Consider the following 14,085-nt stretch of genomic DNA (forward strand, 5'->3'; position numbering starts at 1 on the left):
AGTTTTGATAGTGTAAGACAAAAAGCAAATGAGTCCACAGTAGACTGTGAAGTGAGCAGCAGAAAGTTGGACAGTTGTAAAAGCCAAACCACTGACAAATGAAATGGCTCCTCTTCTTCATTGCCATGTTTGGCTGTTGAAAAAGCTTAGTTTTCTCACTTAAATGAGGAGAGCTACTTTTCCTTGTTATATAGTTTTGAAAATTCTAAAAACAGTCAAATCAGAGTGCAAAAAACAGTAAAGGCAGAGGACAAAAGACATATTCATTACTTATGAATTACAGAGATACGCAAAAGCTGGTAAATATATACCTACTTGCTAACCATGATGCCCACATATCGCTTGGTCTTTTTTTTTTTTAGAAAACATGTTCTAATATGCGACCTTCTCCTTCATTTCCCCACTGGCTCCACTGAACCTGCCTGCATTGCACAACATCAGAGAGGAGGTGGTACTGTGCAGCCGCTGATAGACAACATTGCACCTGTGTGTGTACACTGTGTGTGTGTGTGTATGTGTGTGTGTGTGTGTGGGCATTACCATTTTTGCTACAAAATTTTCAGTGGTATTATGAGTTTATAATACATATTTTATGAGTGAAAAAAGAATATGAAAAAAAGTATATTCATTACACTTGACTAACCTGTTTATTGGATAATTGGGTCAGAACTGTTTCTGAAAGTCTGAAACCTTCAGTCACAATTTCTATTCACAAGCTTCTGTGACATCAGTAAATAACTTGAAATTATGTACGAATATGCTCATCATGACATAACTGTGGTAGTGCATCGGAGCGGATTCTATGCGAGAAACTGAGGCTATTACTGTTTTTCATATGGGAAATATCAGTCAGGAGCAGCTTTAATACAAACTGAACTTTTATGGAATTTTATATCCACGTTTTGGTCACAGAAAAGTAGCTAGTGTAGCTGTGAACAGTTGCATGTTCACTGAGCTAGTAGTTAATGAGTAAACCTACTTTCACAGTCCAGTTCATCAGAGTGATCAGCACAGTCGGGTTCACCATTGCAGCGTCTTTGAGCATCAATGCAGCCTCCTTTGTCACACTGGAACTGGAAGGCAGAACAGACAGGGCAATTGTCCTCATCGCTACTGTCTTCACATTCAGGGAGACCATCACAGCGCCAAGCCATAGGTATACAGTCTATCTCCCCTGTGGAGCAGGTAAACTGCTCTGTGGAACAGGTAGGAGGCTCTGAGAAATATAAAAGAGGCAACATATGTGTGAAGGAGGAGAGGAAAAATGGACAGAAACCAAGTTAACACCAAACTTCAGAAGGCTGCAGAAATCTGAGTCTTCAGAATGCACAGAAAGTAAGTTAGGATTGTAAACATAAGTTGCTGGACCTAACATGGCAAACAATACAAATAGTAACCTCTGTCATTATTCTTGCACTCAGTACAGATGATCATTGCTTCCAATCCACTTCTTGTATTATTCCACTGTTGCAAATTGCAAAACAAAATTATGAACAAATATTTTCTGAATGCTTAAAATATTTACATAATCTGGTGCAAACAGCTTACTTTTGGTAGATTTTAAAATAACACTTGCAGAAAAAAATGATGAAATATTTCAATTTTAACCCTGGATTCGGAAAAGCTTTCTGACTAGCTCATAATGGATGAGTAGATGAGGACTGTCAAAAAGTTAAAAAACAAATAATATTTTCTGTTAATACAGCTGTCATTGACAGGTTAGCATTTTAAAGCTGTTGGTGGTTTTGTTGTTCACCTCCACAGTGTAGCAGATCCTGCAGTAACACTAGATGCATTGGACAGGAGCAGCGAGGTGTTCCATCTCCCTTAGCAATGCAGATGTGAGAACAACCCCCGTTGTCACGGGAACAAGGGTGTGATGCTGGAGAGAAAAATCAGTCATTACAACAAAAGCACACACTCTGATGCAACAAAGCCCTACCAATATAATGTGTACAGTGAGCTAGTCAATGTCTGGAGAAGGCAGTAGTGATCTGTACCAAACTCTTGTGGGTCCATCTCTTCCACAGCATGAATGGAGGTCAGGTATGATATTCGTCCCTGAATACGTGTGCGTCCATCTCCAGTCAGTTTGCCCACCCTTTCTATCATCTGCTGCTGCCGGTCAATCCAGTACAGATGATCTCCAAGAACTGTCAACCCCATTGGCTGAAGAATGTTGGAATCCTGTAGGACGACGCGATTGGCTCCTGAGAGAAATGGAATAGTATGATAACAAAAGGAAAATAGCATAAACTGAAGAAGTTAGATTATTTTAAAGCTAGAACTGATAAAAATATTTCAAAGTTTAGAAATATTTAAAATGATACATTGGTTGTTCCTCATTTTTTTAGGGGGTGGGGTGGGGTGAGAACACCTTATCACCGAAAAATAAATTTGCCAGTGCTGTCTAATGGACAACCTCAGGATCTGCACATGCAAGAAGCACTTATGCACAGATTTGCAGATCTGAAACAATATTAATGTGTGCTGCCTCTGTTCTTGCAGCCATGCACCACCAGGTGGTGCCTGCAGTTTGGCCTTGGTTATAATTTCAGATGTGAGTTTTGAGCCTTGCAGGTGGCGCATGTGAGTGAATCAGCAGAGCGGAAGAGGAGGCTCTCGTGAGAGTTGGGCAGAGTTGGCGGGTAGACATTATTTCCTTATATTTACGAGTGTTGGATAGCGGACTATTGGACTTGACTGCCAGGCTTCCTCGAAAGGGGACTGCTATGGCTCCGAGAGGGAGTCAGAGGGAAGGGGGGAAGAGTAGCCAACAAAGTACGAACAAACGAGACAGGTCAGAGAATGGGAGTGAAAGTGAGGAGGCTGAGGACATGAGGAAAATGGCGAAGGTTGGAGAGGAAAGTGGGTTTAAGATTGTTGTTAAGTTTAAGGATAAAAGCGACAAAGCCTTAAACCCTCTCAGCCTGTCGGAGGAGCTAAAAAATAAAATGGGGAGTGTGTTGAATGTGAGAAAAGGATGTTGAATGGAAATATACTTGTGTTCTGTAATTCTGAAGCCCAGCGATTGAATGCCATGAAAGTTCGCCATCTGCTTAACAGGTCTGTTGAGTGCTTCATTCCTGGCAAGGCTCAAAATGCAAAGGGAGTGATATACATAAGCCCTGAGAAAACACAAAGTGCGATTGTAAAAAACCTGAAAGGAGCTGAAATAGAGGCTGCACGTAGGTTCAAAGAGACTGCCGCAGCTGTGTTGCTTATATTTAAACAGGAAACAATACCGATGCGAGTCCACTTGGGCTATATGAGCTTCCAGGTGAAGCAATATGTTTGCCCCCCTCTGCGCTGCTACAAGTGCCAGCGCTTTGGGCACGTAGCTGCAGTGTGTAGGGGAAATAAAAGGTGCGGGAAATGTGGAGGGGATCATGACTCTGTGCAGTGTCAGACTGAGGAAGTTAAGTGTTGTAACTGTGGGGGGAACCATGTAGCCTCCGTCAGAGGATGTCAGCATCATGTAAGGGCTTTGGAGGTAGAAAAAATTAGAGTAGAGGGGAAAATGTCATATGCAAACGCCTTGAAGAAAGTAAGGGGAGCAGGGGAGCCTCCCAGGGCAGTAGAAGCAAGTGCTGCTTCCTCTCCGCCTGTGGCTCCAAGGCAGATAATAGGGACGCAGTCACTCCTTGCATTTATGGCAGATGTACTATGGGCAGCAAGAAACCAAACCAAAAGGTCTGATATCATTAAAGTGGTAGTTGATGCTGCGGAAAGATTTCTTGAGGAGGCATTTCTGGGCCCAGAGGAGCTGCACATGTACATGAAGCAGAAGCTTGTAGTGTATGAAAAGAGGAGGAAAGAAAGGAGGTGTACAGACAGAAGTGAGGATTATGCTGAAGAAGGAAACATGGAAATGAATGAAGATGATTGTTAAACTGCTGATGTTGTACATCCTGCAATGGAATGCAAGGAGCTTGATAGCAAATGGGCAGGAATTTAAGAGATTTGTCGACGAATTTAAGGTTTTACCAGAATTGCTATGCATTCAGGAAACATGGCTCAAGCCGTGCTTAGACTTTGTGGTCCCAGGGTATGAAAGTGTCAGACAAGATAGAGGGGGGGAAACGGGAGGAGGCTGTGCAACATTTATAAGATCAGATGTACAGTACCAGAGGGTGGAAATTAAGAGTACATTAGAGTGTGTTGTTGTAAGGGTATGGACAAAGAACAGCTGGGTAAATTTTTACAATCCATGTTTGCAAATCAATATCAGTGGATTAGAAGGAGTTATGGAGCAAATAGGGGCTCTCTGGGTAGGGGATTTCAATGGACACAACCCCCTATGGGGCAGCAGAGCTAAAGACAATAATGGGAGCACTGTAGAGGAATTTATGGACAGCTGTGGGTTAATATGTTTGAATGACGGTAGGCCAACAAGGTTTGATGTTAGAACAGGCACGTTCATGTATAGATTTAGCAATAGCTTCCTGTGATATGGCAAGGGTGGGAGAATGGGACTGTATGGACAGATATACAATAGGCAGTGATCATTTTCCAATTCTCCTGAGATTTGGAAAGTCCTTATTCACAGAAGTGCAGGAAAGGACAAAATACCTGAACTATGGTAAGGAAGGTTGGGAACAATTTTTAGTTAGTTGTAATAAAGCTATTGAGGGAGTCAAGGGGGAAGGGACAATAGATGAGTGGAATAACAGCTTATGTGAAGCTCTTATGAGCAGTGCTTGTAAATGTATCCCTGTGAAGAATAACCCTACGAGGAAGATAAGTGTGCCATGGTGGAACAAAGCATGTGATGAAGCGATATGAGAGAGGAATCAAGCCTATAGGGCTTTGAGAAAAAGTCCTATGGAGTGTAGAGCAATAGAGTACAAGAGACTGAGAGCGAAGGCTAGGAGGGTGGTTAAAAGTGCAAAAAGGGAGTGCTGGAGAAGATGTGGTAAATTAGGAATAGAAACAACACTGGGTGAGATGTGGCAGGCAGTACACCGTATGTCAAGAATTTTAAGGAAAAACAACATGCCAGTGTTAGAGGAAAAGGGTAAGGTTTACACAAGTGACCTGGAAAAAGCAAAACTGTGTGAAGCTAAATTTAAGTCTGTCCGTAGTGGGGTTAACCTTGGTGAAGAAGGGGTAAGGAAAAGAAATGAGTCATTTAAACAAAATATGCATAAAATTGAGGTAAATGATAATAACAGCGACAGTTGTAATCTCTATTTTTCATTGGAGGAATTGCATAGAGCAATTAATAAAGGCAGGAGAACAGCCCCTGGTAAGGATGGCATAAGTTATGAGATCCTTAAGAGAACAAGTGATATAATGTTAGAAGAAATATTGTTGCTTATAAATAATATTTGGAAGGAGGGAACTCTTCCTGGTTCCTGGAAGCAGGCAGTGGTGGTCCCAGTTTTGAAGCCAGGGAAAGATGCTTCAAAGGCAGGGTCATATAGACCCATTACTCTGACAGCAGTTCTATGTAAAGTTATGGAAAGGATGGTCACTGATAGATTAGTATATAGGTTGGAGAAGAAGGGTTGGTTCACTCCAAGGCAAAGTGGGTTCCGCAGAGGGAGGAGCACCATGGACTCAGTGATTTCCCTAGAGTCGGATCTTAAGAAAGCCATTGCTAATAAAGAAGGACTTGTTGCTGTATTTCTTGATATTGAGAAGGCCTATGACATGCTGTGGAAGGAAGGGCTTATTATAAAGTTACATGAGGCTGGAATACGGGGGCATATGCTTAATTGGATTCAAGAGTTCTTGCAGAACAGGATGATTCAAGTTAGGGTTGGAAATGCTTCTTCAAATGGAACAGCAATTGATAATGGAACACCCCAAGGGAGTATCAGCCCAGTATTATTTAATGTGATGATTAATGACATCTTTCAAGACCTTGGGTCTGGTTTTGGACTATCCCTGTTCACAGATGACGGGGCGGTTTGGAAAAGAGGGAGAAATATTAAACACATAACTGAGCGAATGCAGGATGCCCTAAACGAGATTGTTACATGGGGTGGAAAATGGGGATTTAAAGTATCAGTGGAAAAAACTAAGTATGTGATTTTTGGTAACAAGAAAACTGAACCTCAAGCATTATATATGTACGGACAAGCAATTGAGAGGGTAAGAGAATTCAAATTTTTGGGTGTTTATTTTGATGAAAAATTGACATGGAAAAAACATATCGATAATGTTGTGAATAAATGTGAGAAAGTGGTGAATGTAATGCGTTCTCTGTCAGGAAGCTCTTGGGGTGCTGGAAGGGGCACTCAATTAATGATTTACAGGGCAATGATAAGGTCAAGACTAGACTATGGATGTGTGTGCTTTGGAACAGCGGCAGAGACAAATCTAAAACGGTTGGATTTAATTCAGGCAAAGGCACTCAGAATATGTTGTGGGGCCCTCCGAACTACACCAATCCCAGCTTTGCTTGTTGAAATGGGTGAAACTCCTCTGGCAATTCGGCGGGCTAAACTGGCAATGCAATATGTTGTTAAGCTGCAGGCACATCAAGGAGAGCACCCAGCAAAGTCTGTACTTGATGATGCCTGGGAGTGGGGAGTGGGAGAAAAGTCTAAAAAAAAGTCTCATTCTTAATATGGGTAAATGAATGGAGAAGCTGGAGTTGGAAAAGGTAGGGGTGGCCCCTCAAGTTCTCTGGCCAGCTGTGCCTCCATGGCTCCTACCAACACCAGAAATAGATTTCAGCATACTGGAAACCATAAAAAAACAGGGAAGTGCTGTTGGCTCAGACTTGGTAAAGGAAAGACTAAAAAGCAACTGGGAGCATTATCTACAGATCTATACAGATGGGGCCCAAGATCCCAAAACAAGAATATCAGGAGACCCTGATATTCTTGCTTATTTCATCCCGGATTTTAAAATTGTTCAGCTCAAGCGACTGGCTGAGAGGTGTCGGTGTATACAACAGAGTTAGTTGCCATAATATGGGCTCTACAGTGGGTGGAGGAGGTCAAGCTGAAGAGGGTGGTCATATGCTCAGACTCAGCTTCAGTCCTAATGACTTTGAGAGATAACAATCCAGGGGCCTGACCAGATTTGTTGGTGGAGCTCCTCACTCTGTTGTATAGAACTGAGCAGGCTGGAGGCATGATAGGGTTTCTATGGGTGCCCGCCCATATTGGGGTAGAGGGTAATGAGATGGCAGATATGGCAGCTAAAAGGGAATTAAGGAGGGATGTTGAATTGACTGTGGGCATCGGGATATCTGAATGTCGCTCCATCATCAGGGATGTCATTACAGCTCAGTGGCAGAAGCAGTGGGAGAATGGTGAAAAAGGACGGTATTACTTCTCAATACAAAATAGTGTAAAGGCAGACCAGTGCTACCTTGGACATGAGCGAAAACACTCTGTGTTAATGACAAGACTAAGACTTGGACACTGTGGACTGGCATGGGATTTAGCTAAAATCGGCAAACATGGATTCAGAACGGATTATGTGGAGCTTGCGGGAAACAGCAAACTGTGAAACATCTGCTTATGGAGTGCAGCCTGTTTGAGGAACAAAGAACACAGTTATATGCCAAGATGTCACATGAGGGAATGGAATCAATCACAATGAGGAGTCTCCTTAATCCCAGAGAGAACCAGGCAAGGACGGTGAACGCAGTCCTTCACTTTATCAACTCCACAGAATTACATCTTTGGAAGTAGGAACGATCTGAATTCTGCATTATCACCCTGACCTGCGAGAGGCAGCAATGTGCTGCAAGGCATCCAGCCTGCCGGAAATTCATAAGAAGAAGAAGAAGAAGAAGAAGAAGAAGAAGAAGAAGAAGAAGAAGAAGAAGAAGAAGAAGAAGGGCCTTGCAGGTATCCGTAGCTACTTTCTGTTTGGTTCAGCAACCAACAGGGGAAATTGCGGCAGAGTTTTCAGAGTTCTTATTGTTGTTCCCTTTTTTCAGAGTGAGGAAAATATATGCCTGTGAGTACTGAATTAATTACCATTTGTGTTATTGCATTAAGCAAGTAAAATGCTGCTCAGTTTAATTCTGTTATACTATTTTCCGCAACTGCAATGCTAACTGTTAGCATGTCAATGGGTTTTCCCATATGAATTAGCATCACGCTAGCGGACTTTGTTTATGCGCGTATTTTCGTGTGTGTCGTTACTGATGGTGCTTTTCTTGTATTTTCAGTTTTACAGTTATTCATGTAGAGACAATAAAGCGTGGCCTGAACCCACGAAGTGTTGTCTTTGTATGAAGACTGTTAACTACCTGCCAACTTGACAAGACGTTAGGGAGAGCAGAATAATGTGACTGACCTAACTGAAACGTATGCCTAAAATGGACAAAATACAAAATTATTACTCTGTTAAAGCAATAATAATAATAATAATAATAATAATAATAATAATAATAAAACTGAGCATGATCATCATGGTGAAACAGTTCAATAAGACTAAACCTCACTGAACATGTTCAGAAACAATCAAAATGTTGTTGAATAAGAACTAGGAATTTAAATGTCCTATCTATCTCAATATATGTTTGCAACCTGAAAGCAACCCTCTAGCAGCTAGCCAGGCCCCCCCAGCCAGTGCAGCCCGCAATAGCATAGCTGCTAATGTAGCTTCAGCTCGCCGTCCCGTAGCAGCTCCCCAGCAGCCGAGAAGCCAGGGTGGCTGGGTGACAGCTTGTAAGAAACATAGTCCTAAGCTCAAACCCGCTGGTCCCGGCTCACCACCAACCGCTTCACGTTCCCAATCATTTTTCCCCACTCAACGACACACCCGCTGAGAAACCAACTTTGGTTGCTCCATAGTCAGAAATGTGAAGTTAGCGGCACCAGCGACAATAGTCAAATGCCTCCCAGGGGCCAGAGCAGGCAACATAGAATCAAATTTGAAACTGTTGGCTAAGGATAGTAATATTATTATTCACATTGGCAGGAATGACACCAGGTTACACCAATCGGAGGTCACCAAAGTTAGGGTGGCATCGGTGTGTAACTTTGCCAAAACTATGTCAGACTCGGTAGTTTTCTCTGGACCTTGCCTGATCTGACCATGAAGATATGTTTAGCCGCATGTCGTCATTTCACTGCCGGTTGTCGAGGTGGTGTCCGGCAAACGACGTGGGCTTTATAGACAATTGGAGCTCTTTTTGGGGGAAAACCTGGTCTAATTAGGAGATGGCATCCATCCCACTTTGACTGGTGCAGTTCTCATCTCTATTAACTTCCTGTGCGAGGTAATGTGATACCACGAGAATCTGCGAGACTTCTCTGTCACCGTTTAGCTCGGCAACGAACATAGTGGCGAAATAAACCTTCCTGGAAACCAAGAACGTTGCGTTTTTGGCATTTACATGGTAGCAGAGGATGGTTACCCAAAAAACCATCCTACCTAAAAAAAACAGAGTACCGCCAAAGTTTGATGAAGCCAGGCCATACAAGTGCTGGAAAAATCAAGTCAGTATTTGGAGGACTTTGACCAAAAGAAGCAGGCACTCGCGGTGGCGCTGGGGCTCGAGGGGAGAGCCAAGAATGCTTTGGAAATACCCGTGGACGATCTGAACAATGGTATGGAAACCTTGCTTGCTAAGATGGACGCGGTATTCTTAAGAGAAGAAAAAGACAGCACTTATGAAGCATACTCCTCTTTTGACTCAATATCCAAAGACGCAGTGCTGTTCATGGCGGACTACATAATAGACTTCAAGCAAAGATACTACTACTCCAATCTACCGTGTATGTCTTTGTTTTGGGAACTGGAGATCAATGAAATCAGAACTTAAGACTTTCAGACAAGAGACTGATCAATTTTTTTTTCATCAAAGTCTCTTTGAGACTTAGTCTAAAATGATAATTTTCTAAGACAAGCTGAGAATGGTGCCCCTAAATCAATGAGTGCAATTTTAATTATATAGTGTAGTTTCTAACATTAGGTGTGTTGCACTCTCCACTTTTATCTACATTGTTTGGTGCAGCTGTATGAGGCTAATTTCTGCAACATTTTCTTCACCCATGTGAGACTATATCTGCTTGCAGCTCACCTACGGGTGAGAGCTGACTGGCTTAAACAAGATCCAGCCTCCATTTGGCTTGATGTAGAATTCTCTCAGTCCAAATGTCCACTGTTTAACCTGTTGTTTGCGAACAATTCTGATGTGACTAAGAAACTCTGTACTAACCCCATTACTTTAAGCACAGTTAAAGCTTGGAGATCCCTTCACATCATGAGGGTCATGTCCACCTAACATCTTCTCTTACTCTATTTTGGGTGGCCCGGACTCCTTGCCAGGCTGACTAGACCGATGATTCAGAACTTAGTATACCCATGGGCTGACAAAACTGGGAGACTTATTTGTTGGCCAGACTTTGCTCTTCTCTCAGCAGTTACAGCAGCGATATGAGCTACACAAGAGTGAGTTTTTCAGATATCTACAAATCATACACTTTTGTCTTTTTCTTTTGTAAAAGACACAACTCTGACAACTAATAGTGCAGTCTCATCTGTGGAAGGTGCCCTGTCTTTTCAGATGTCTGAGAAACGTATTAGTATTTTCTATAAAGCACTTACTTATAGAAAATAATAATACATATTAGTATTTTCATTTCTTTGGTCCAGAAAGACCAAGGAGATGGTCTTGGATTTTTAAGATCAAAGCGAAGTGAGCACTCCGCCCTCTACATCGATGGAGAGGAGGTAGAGAGGGTGGAGAGCTTCAGGTTCCTCGGGATCCACATCTCTGCGGACTTCACATGGCCCACCCACATTACACACCATGTGGGGAGGGCCCAACAGAGACAGCTTTTGGGCGAGAAGAGCCTGACGCAGCTTCCTGAGGAATCAGGCGCCAACAATTTTGTTGACAACAAATTGAAACTGTCAAGAATTTAGTTTGTTAGTTTTTCTTGTGAACAATAAACAAAAAAATATATAATTTTCTTTTGTTTGTGTCTGTCTAACGCAGCCACACCTTTTGAAACACCAAAAAAGATTTTTCCACAAATATTTCATGATAGTATTTGAGATTGTGTGTAAAATTTTAAGGATGTCTGAAAACGTTTTTCCACCGCTGTGTGATGGTACCACTATTTAATTTTTTCATCAAAATGTGTATTAATACGCTATTTTTTCTCATTAATTATTTCTGTTCATGCTAACTCACCTGTCAGGTCACTGCTCTCGATGCGTTTGAGGTCAGCATCGACCCAAAACAGCTTTCCTATTTTATTGTCAAGAGCCAGAGCTACTGGTCTTATCAGACCAGTGGTGAACAAAGACTCTCTCTCTGTCCCATCCAGGCTGGCTCCTTCAATCTTAGCTGAGCGCTCCTGCACTGTGGTGAAATACATGTACCTACAGAGGGGGACAGACATGTTTACATAGGTCACCGCAGTTTGCCTCTGCTCTCCGTGCCACTATGATACTCCAGCAAGTTGCCACTCGTTTTGTCATGTAACTAAGCATATATACAACTGCAACCACAAAATTTAAAATAAGTTCACCCTTTCTCAGCATTGACCACGATGGCCCGTGGCTTGTCTGTGTCGTCCTTGATGACCACACCCACAGTGTGACCATCCATCCTCTGTACGTTGATTGTGTTGGTTGTCTCACAGGTCCAGTAAATATGCCGACTGTACGGGTCCAGGCTCAAGTCATGAAGCTGGTTGTCCACAGGATGAGCAGTGCTGCTTAGTATCATTGAAGACTGAAGGAAAACATAGAAAGGTAACAATTCACTCATTTTAATATTTACTTACAATCATGTGAAACTTTCATAACTGACTCTGCCTAACTACTACAGCAGATATGCTGTCTAACTCAGACTGACTAGTCTAACTCTTGTATGAAGCTGTATAAATAAGAATAACCTTCATTGCTGATATCAGTTTTTACTCTGATTCACATAATGGATTTTTAGCACTTTAGCTACAATGAATACTTAGACAAAGCCAATATGTGCAATTTCCTGACCTACAGACAGACAGCATTATTACTGACCCCCGTCAGTAATACATTAAAAGTTAATTTGATATTACATTTCCACAAAAACAATTTATATATATATATCCACTACCACCTACTATGTATAGGTCTCATATGTTGTCAGTGTGTGCATGGTGTTACCATGGCTCCATCATCCCTGGCCCTCCTTATGTTCTGCCGTCCATCCAGCCAGTAGACAAGGCGGTCCAGTGGATCATAGTTGACACCTCGGACATTCCTCAGGACATGTATAGGCAGGATGATGTCAGGACTCTGCTCTCCTAAAACCATTCTGCTGATACTAGCCTTCTGACTGAAGAGCAGGAAACTAGAAGGAGCTATGGACAGCACGTAGGAGTGTGGGGTTTGACGAAGAGGTGGTTTGGGGTGTGGAGAAGAGTGATGGGGAAAGGAGTGAACACAGTATCCTCTCTGGCAAAGAGATGTTGGCTTAATGCGCATTGCAAAATACAAAGACAAACATGCATGGTCAAAACCCATATCACAAAACCTAAGGACACCCACCCACCCACCCACACACACACACACACACACACACACACACACACACACACACACACACACACACACACACACACACACACACACACACACACACACACACACACACACACACACACACACACACACACACACACACACACACGCACCCATCAGAACAGCAGAAATTGGCTATTGCACCTATTGAAACCCGTGGGTTTCTTCTTCGTCTTATTCACTCTTTTCCCGTCTTTTGAAACTCAAATTTGGCACCCTAAAGATACTTGAAAACGTGTGAAACTTTGCACACACATCAGGACTGGCAAAAAATTTGATATTTTATGGAACTTGCGCATGTGTGTGAAAAAAAGGGTTCCATAGCGCCCTCTGAAAAATTGCAAAATGTGGTCTTAACCCAGTAGGCAGGACATTTGATCTACAGCTACAAAATTTGGTAGGCATATGAAGCACATCGGGACACACAAAAACAGTCAATTACAGCCATACTGTAAAGCCAATAGGAAGTCGGTCATTTTGAATTAGTTGTGAAATCTCTTTGAGGTTAATTCCTCATTGGCGGTATGTCCAAGAAACCTCAAATTTGGCCAGTATATACAACAGGTTCTACATAAGTCAAAGGGCATGGTCATGGCGTCCACCACAACTATTGATTCTTTGCCATGAAACAGGAAGTGCTGTCTAACTCTCCTGTAAACTCGCCTGAAACTTTACGTTTGATCAAACTCCTGCCCTGACAACATCCATATGGTTATATTCATTCAAAGTCATAGCGCCACGTTGTGGTATCAGGAAATAGCCATTATTTACACTTTAATGTACTATTCTTTGCCAGTTGATTATATTCACCTCAAATGTGGTGACATAAGCCTCAACACGATGATGATTCTCAGAGAAAATGGTGACTCGTCATTAAAGGGCGTGTCTGTGGAGGCATCGCAAATTTTGATGTCTCGCCATAAAAACTGAACTACTCATATCTCAGCTGCACACGATCCAGTCTGGACCAAACTTCATGTGATGGACACCAGTCTGGGTCTGAACACATCCACACTCATAAATTTAGAAATACTCATAGCTCCACCTATTGACAATATGAAGTTATTGTCATAACATTTGCACATACCATTGTCCAAAACTTTGTCATATCATTTTGGAAATTGGTCAGCTCAGTCTTCACACCTTGACGATGCCACAGTGTAAAGATTTTTTGTACTTTTTGACAGGTTAGGAATGCTCAAACGCTTGCCAAAATTTCCACACACATCAGGACTGGCGGCATATTTGATATTTTAGGGGAACTGCACATGTATGTGCCAAAATGGCGCCATAGTGTCACCTGGAAAATTTCAAACAGGAACTACGGCCAGTACGTGCCAGCTACAGCTATGAACTTTGGTAGGCATATGTAACTTGTCAAGATGCACAAACATGTCATTGTCACCCATGCCCAAAACCCAACAGGAAGTCAGCCATTTTGAATGATGTGTTATATTTTTGACAATTTTGGGTCAATTATGGACATTTTCAAGAGCTATAAACTCAAAAAGGGTAACCCCGAGAGAGCTCAAATTTGGCCAGGATGTACAGCAGGCATGGGTGATGAAAAGTTATCAAAATGCT

General features: G+C 42.3%; 1 protein-coding gene across 1 annotated transcript in view; it reads right to left on the reverse strand.

Annotated features, from left to right (window-relative positions):
* Window positions 1–14,085, reverse strand: part of lrp5 (low density lipoprotein receptor-related protein 5) — a 140,421-nt gene that overhangs the window by 13,696 nt on the left and 112,640 nt on the right. The window contains exons 19-24 of the mRNA XM_023267413.3: window positions 12,085–12,281; window positions 11,460–11,665; window positions 11,120–11,310; window positions 2,001–2,210; window positions 1,757–1,882; window positions 980–1,216 (exon numbers count right to left, since the gene is read on the reverse strand). Coding sequence (XP_023123181.1) covers window positions 980–1,216; window positions 1,757–1,882; window positions 2,001–2,210; window positions 11,120–11,310; window positions 11,460–11,665; window positions 12,085–12,281 — 1,167 coding nt within the window. The remainder of the gene's footprint in view (window positions 1–979; window positions 1,217–1,756; window positions 1,883–2,000; window positions 2,211–11,119; window positions 11,311–11,459; window positions 11,666–12,084; window positions 12,282–14,085) is intronic.

The sequence above is a fragment of the Amphiprion ocellaris genome, chromosome 3 (genome assembly GCF_022539595.1).
Source record: "Amphiprion ocellaris isolate individual 3 ecotype Okinawa chromosome 3, ASM2253959v1, whole genome shotgun sequence".
Lineage (NCBI taxonomy): Eukaryota > Metazoa > Chordata > Actinopteri > Pomacentridae > Amphiprion > Amphiprion ocellaris.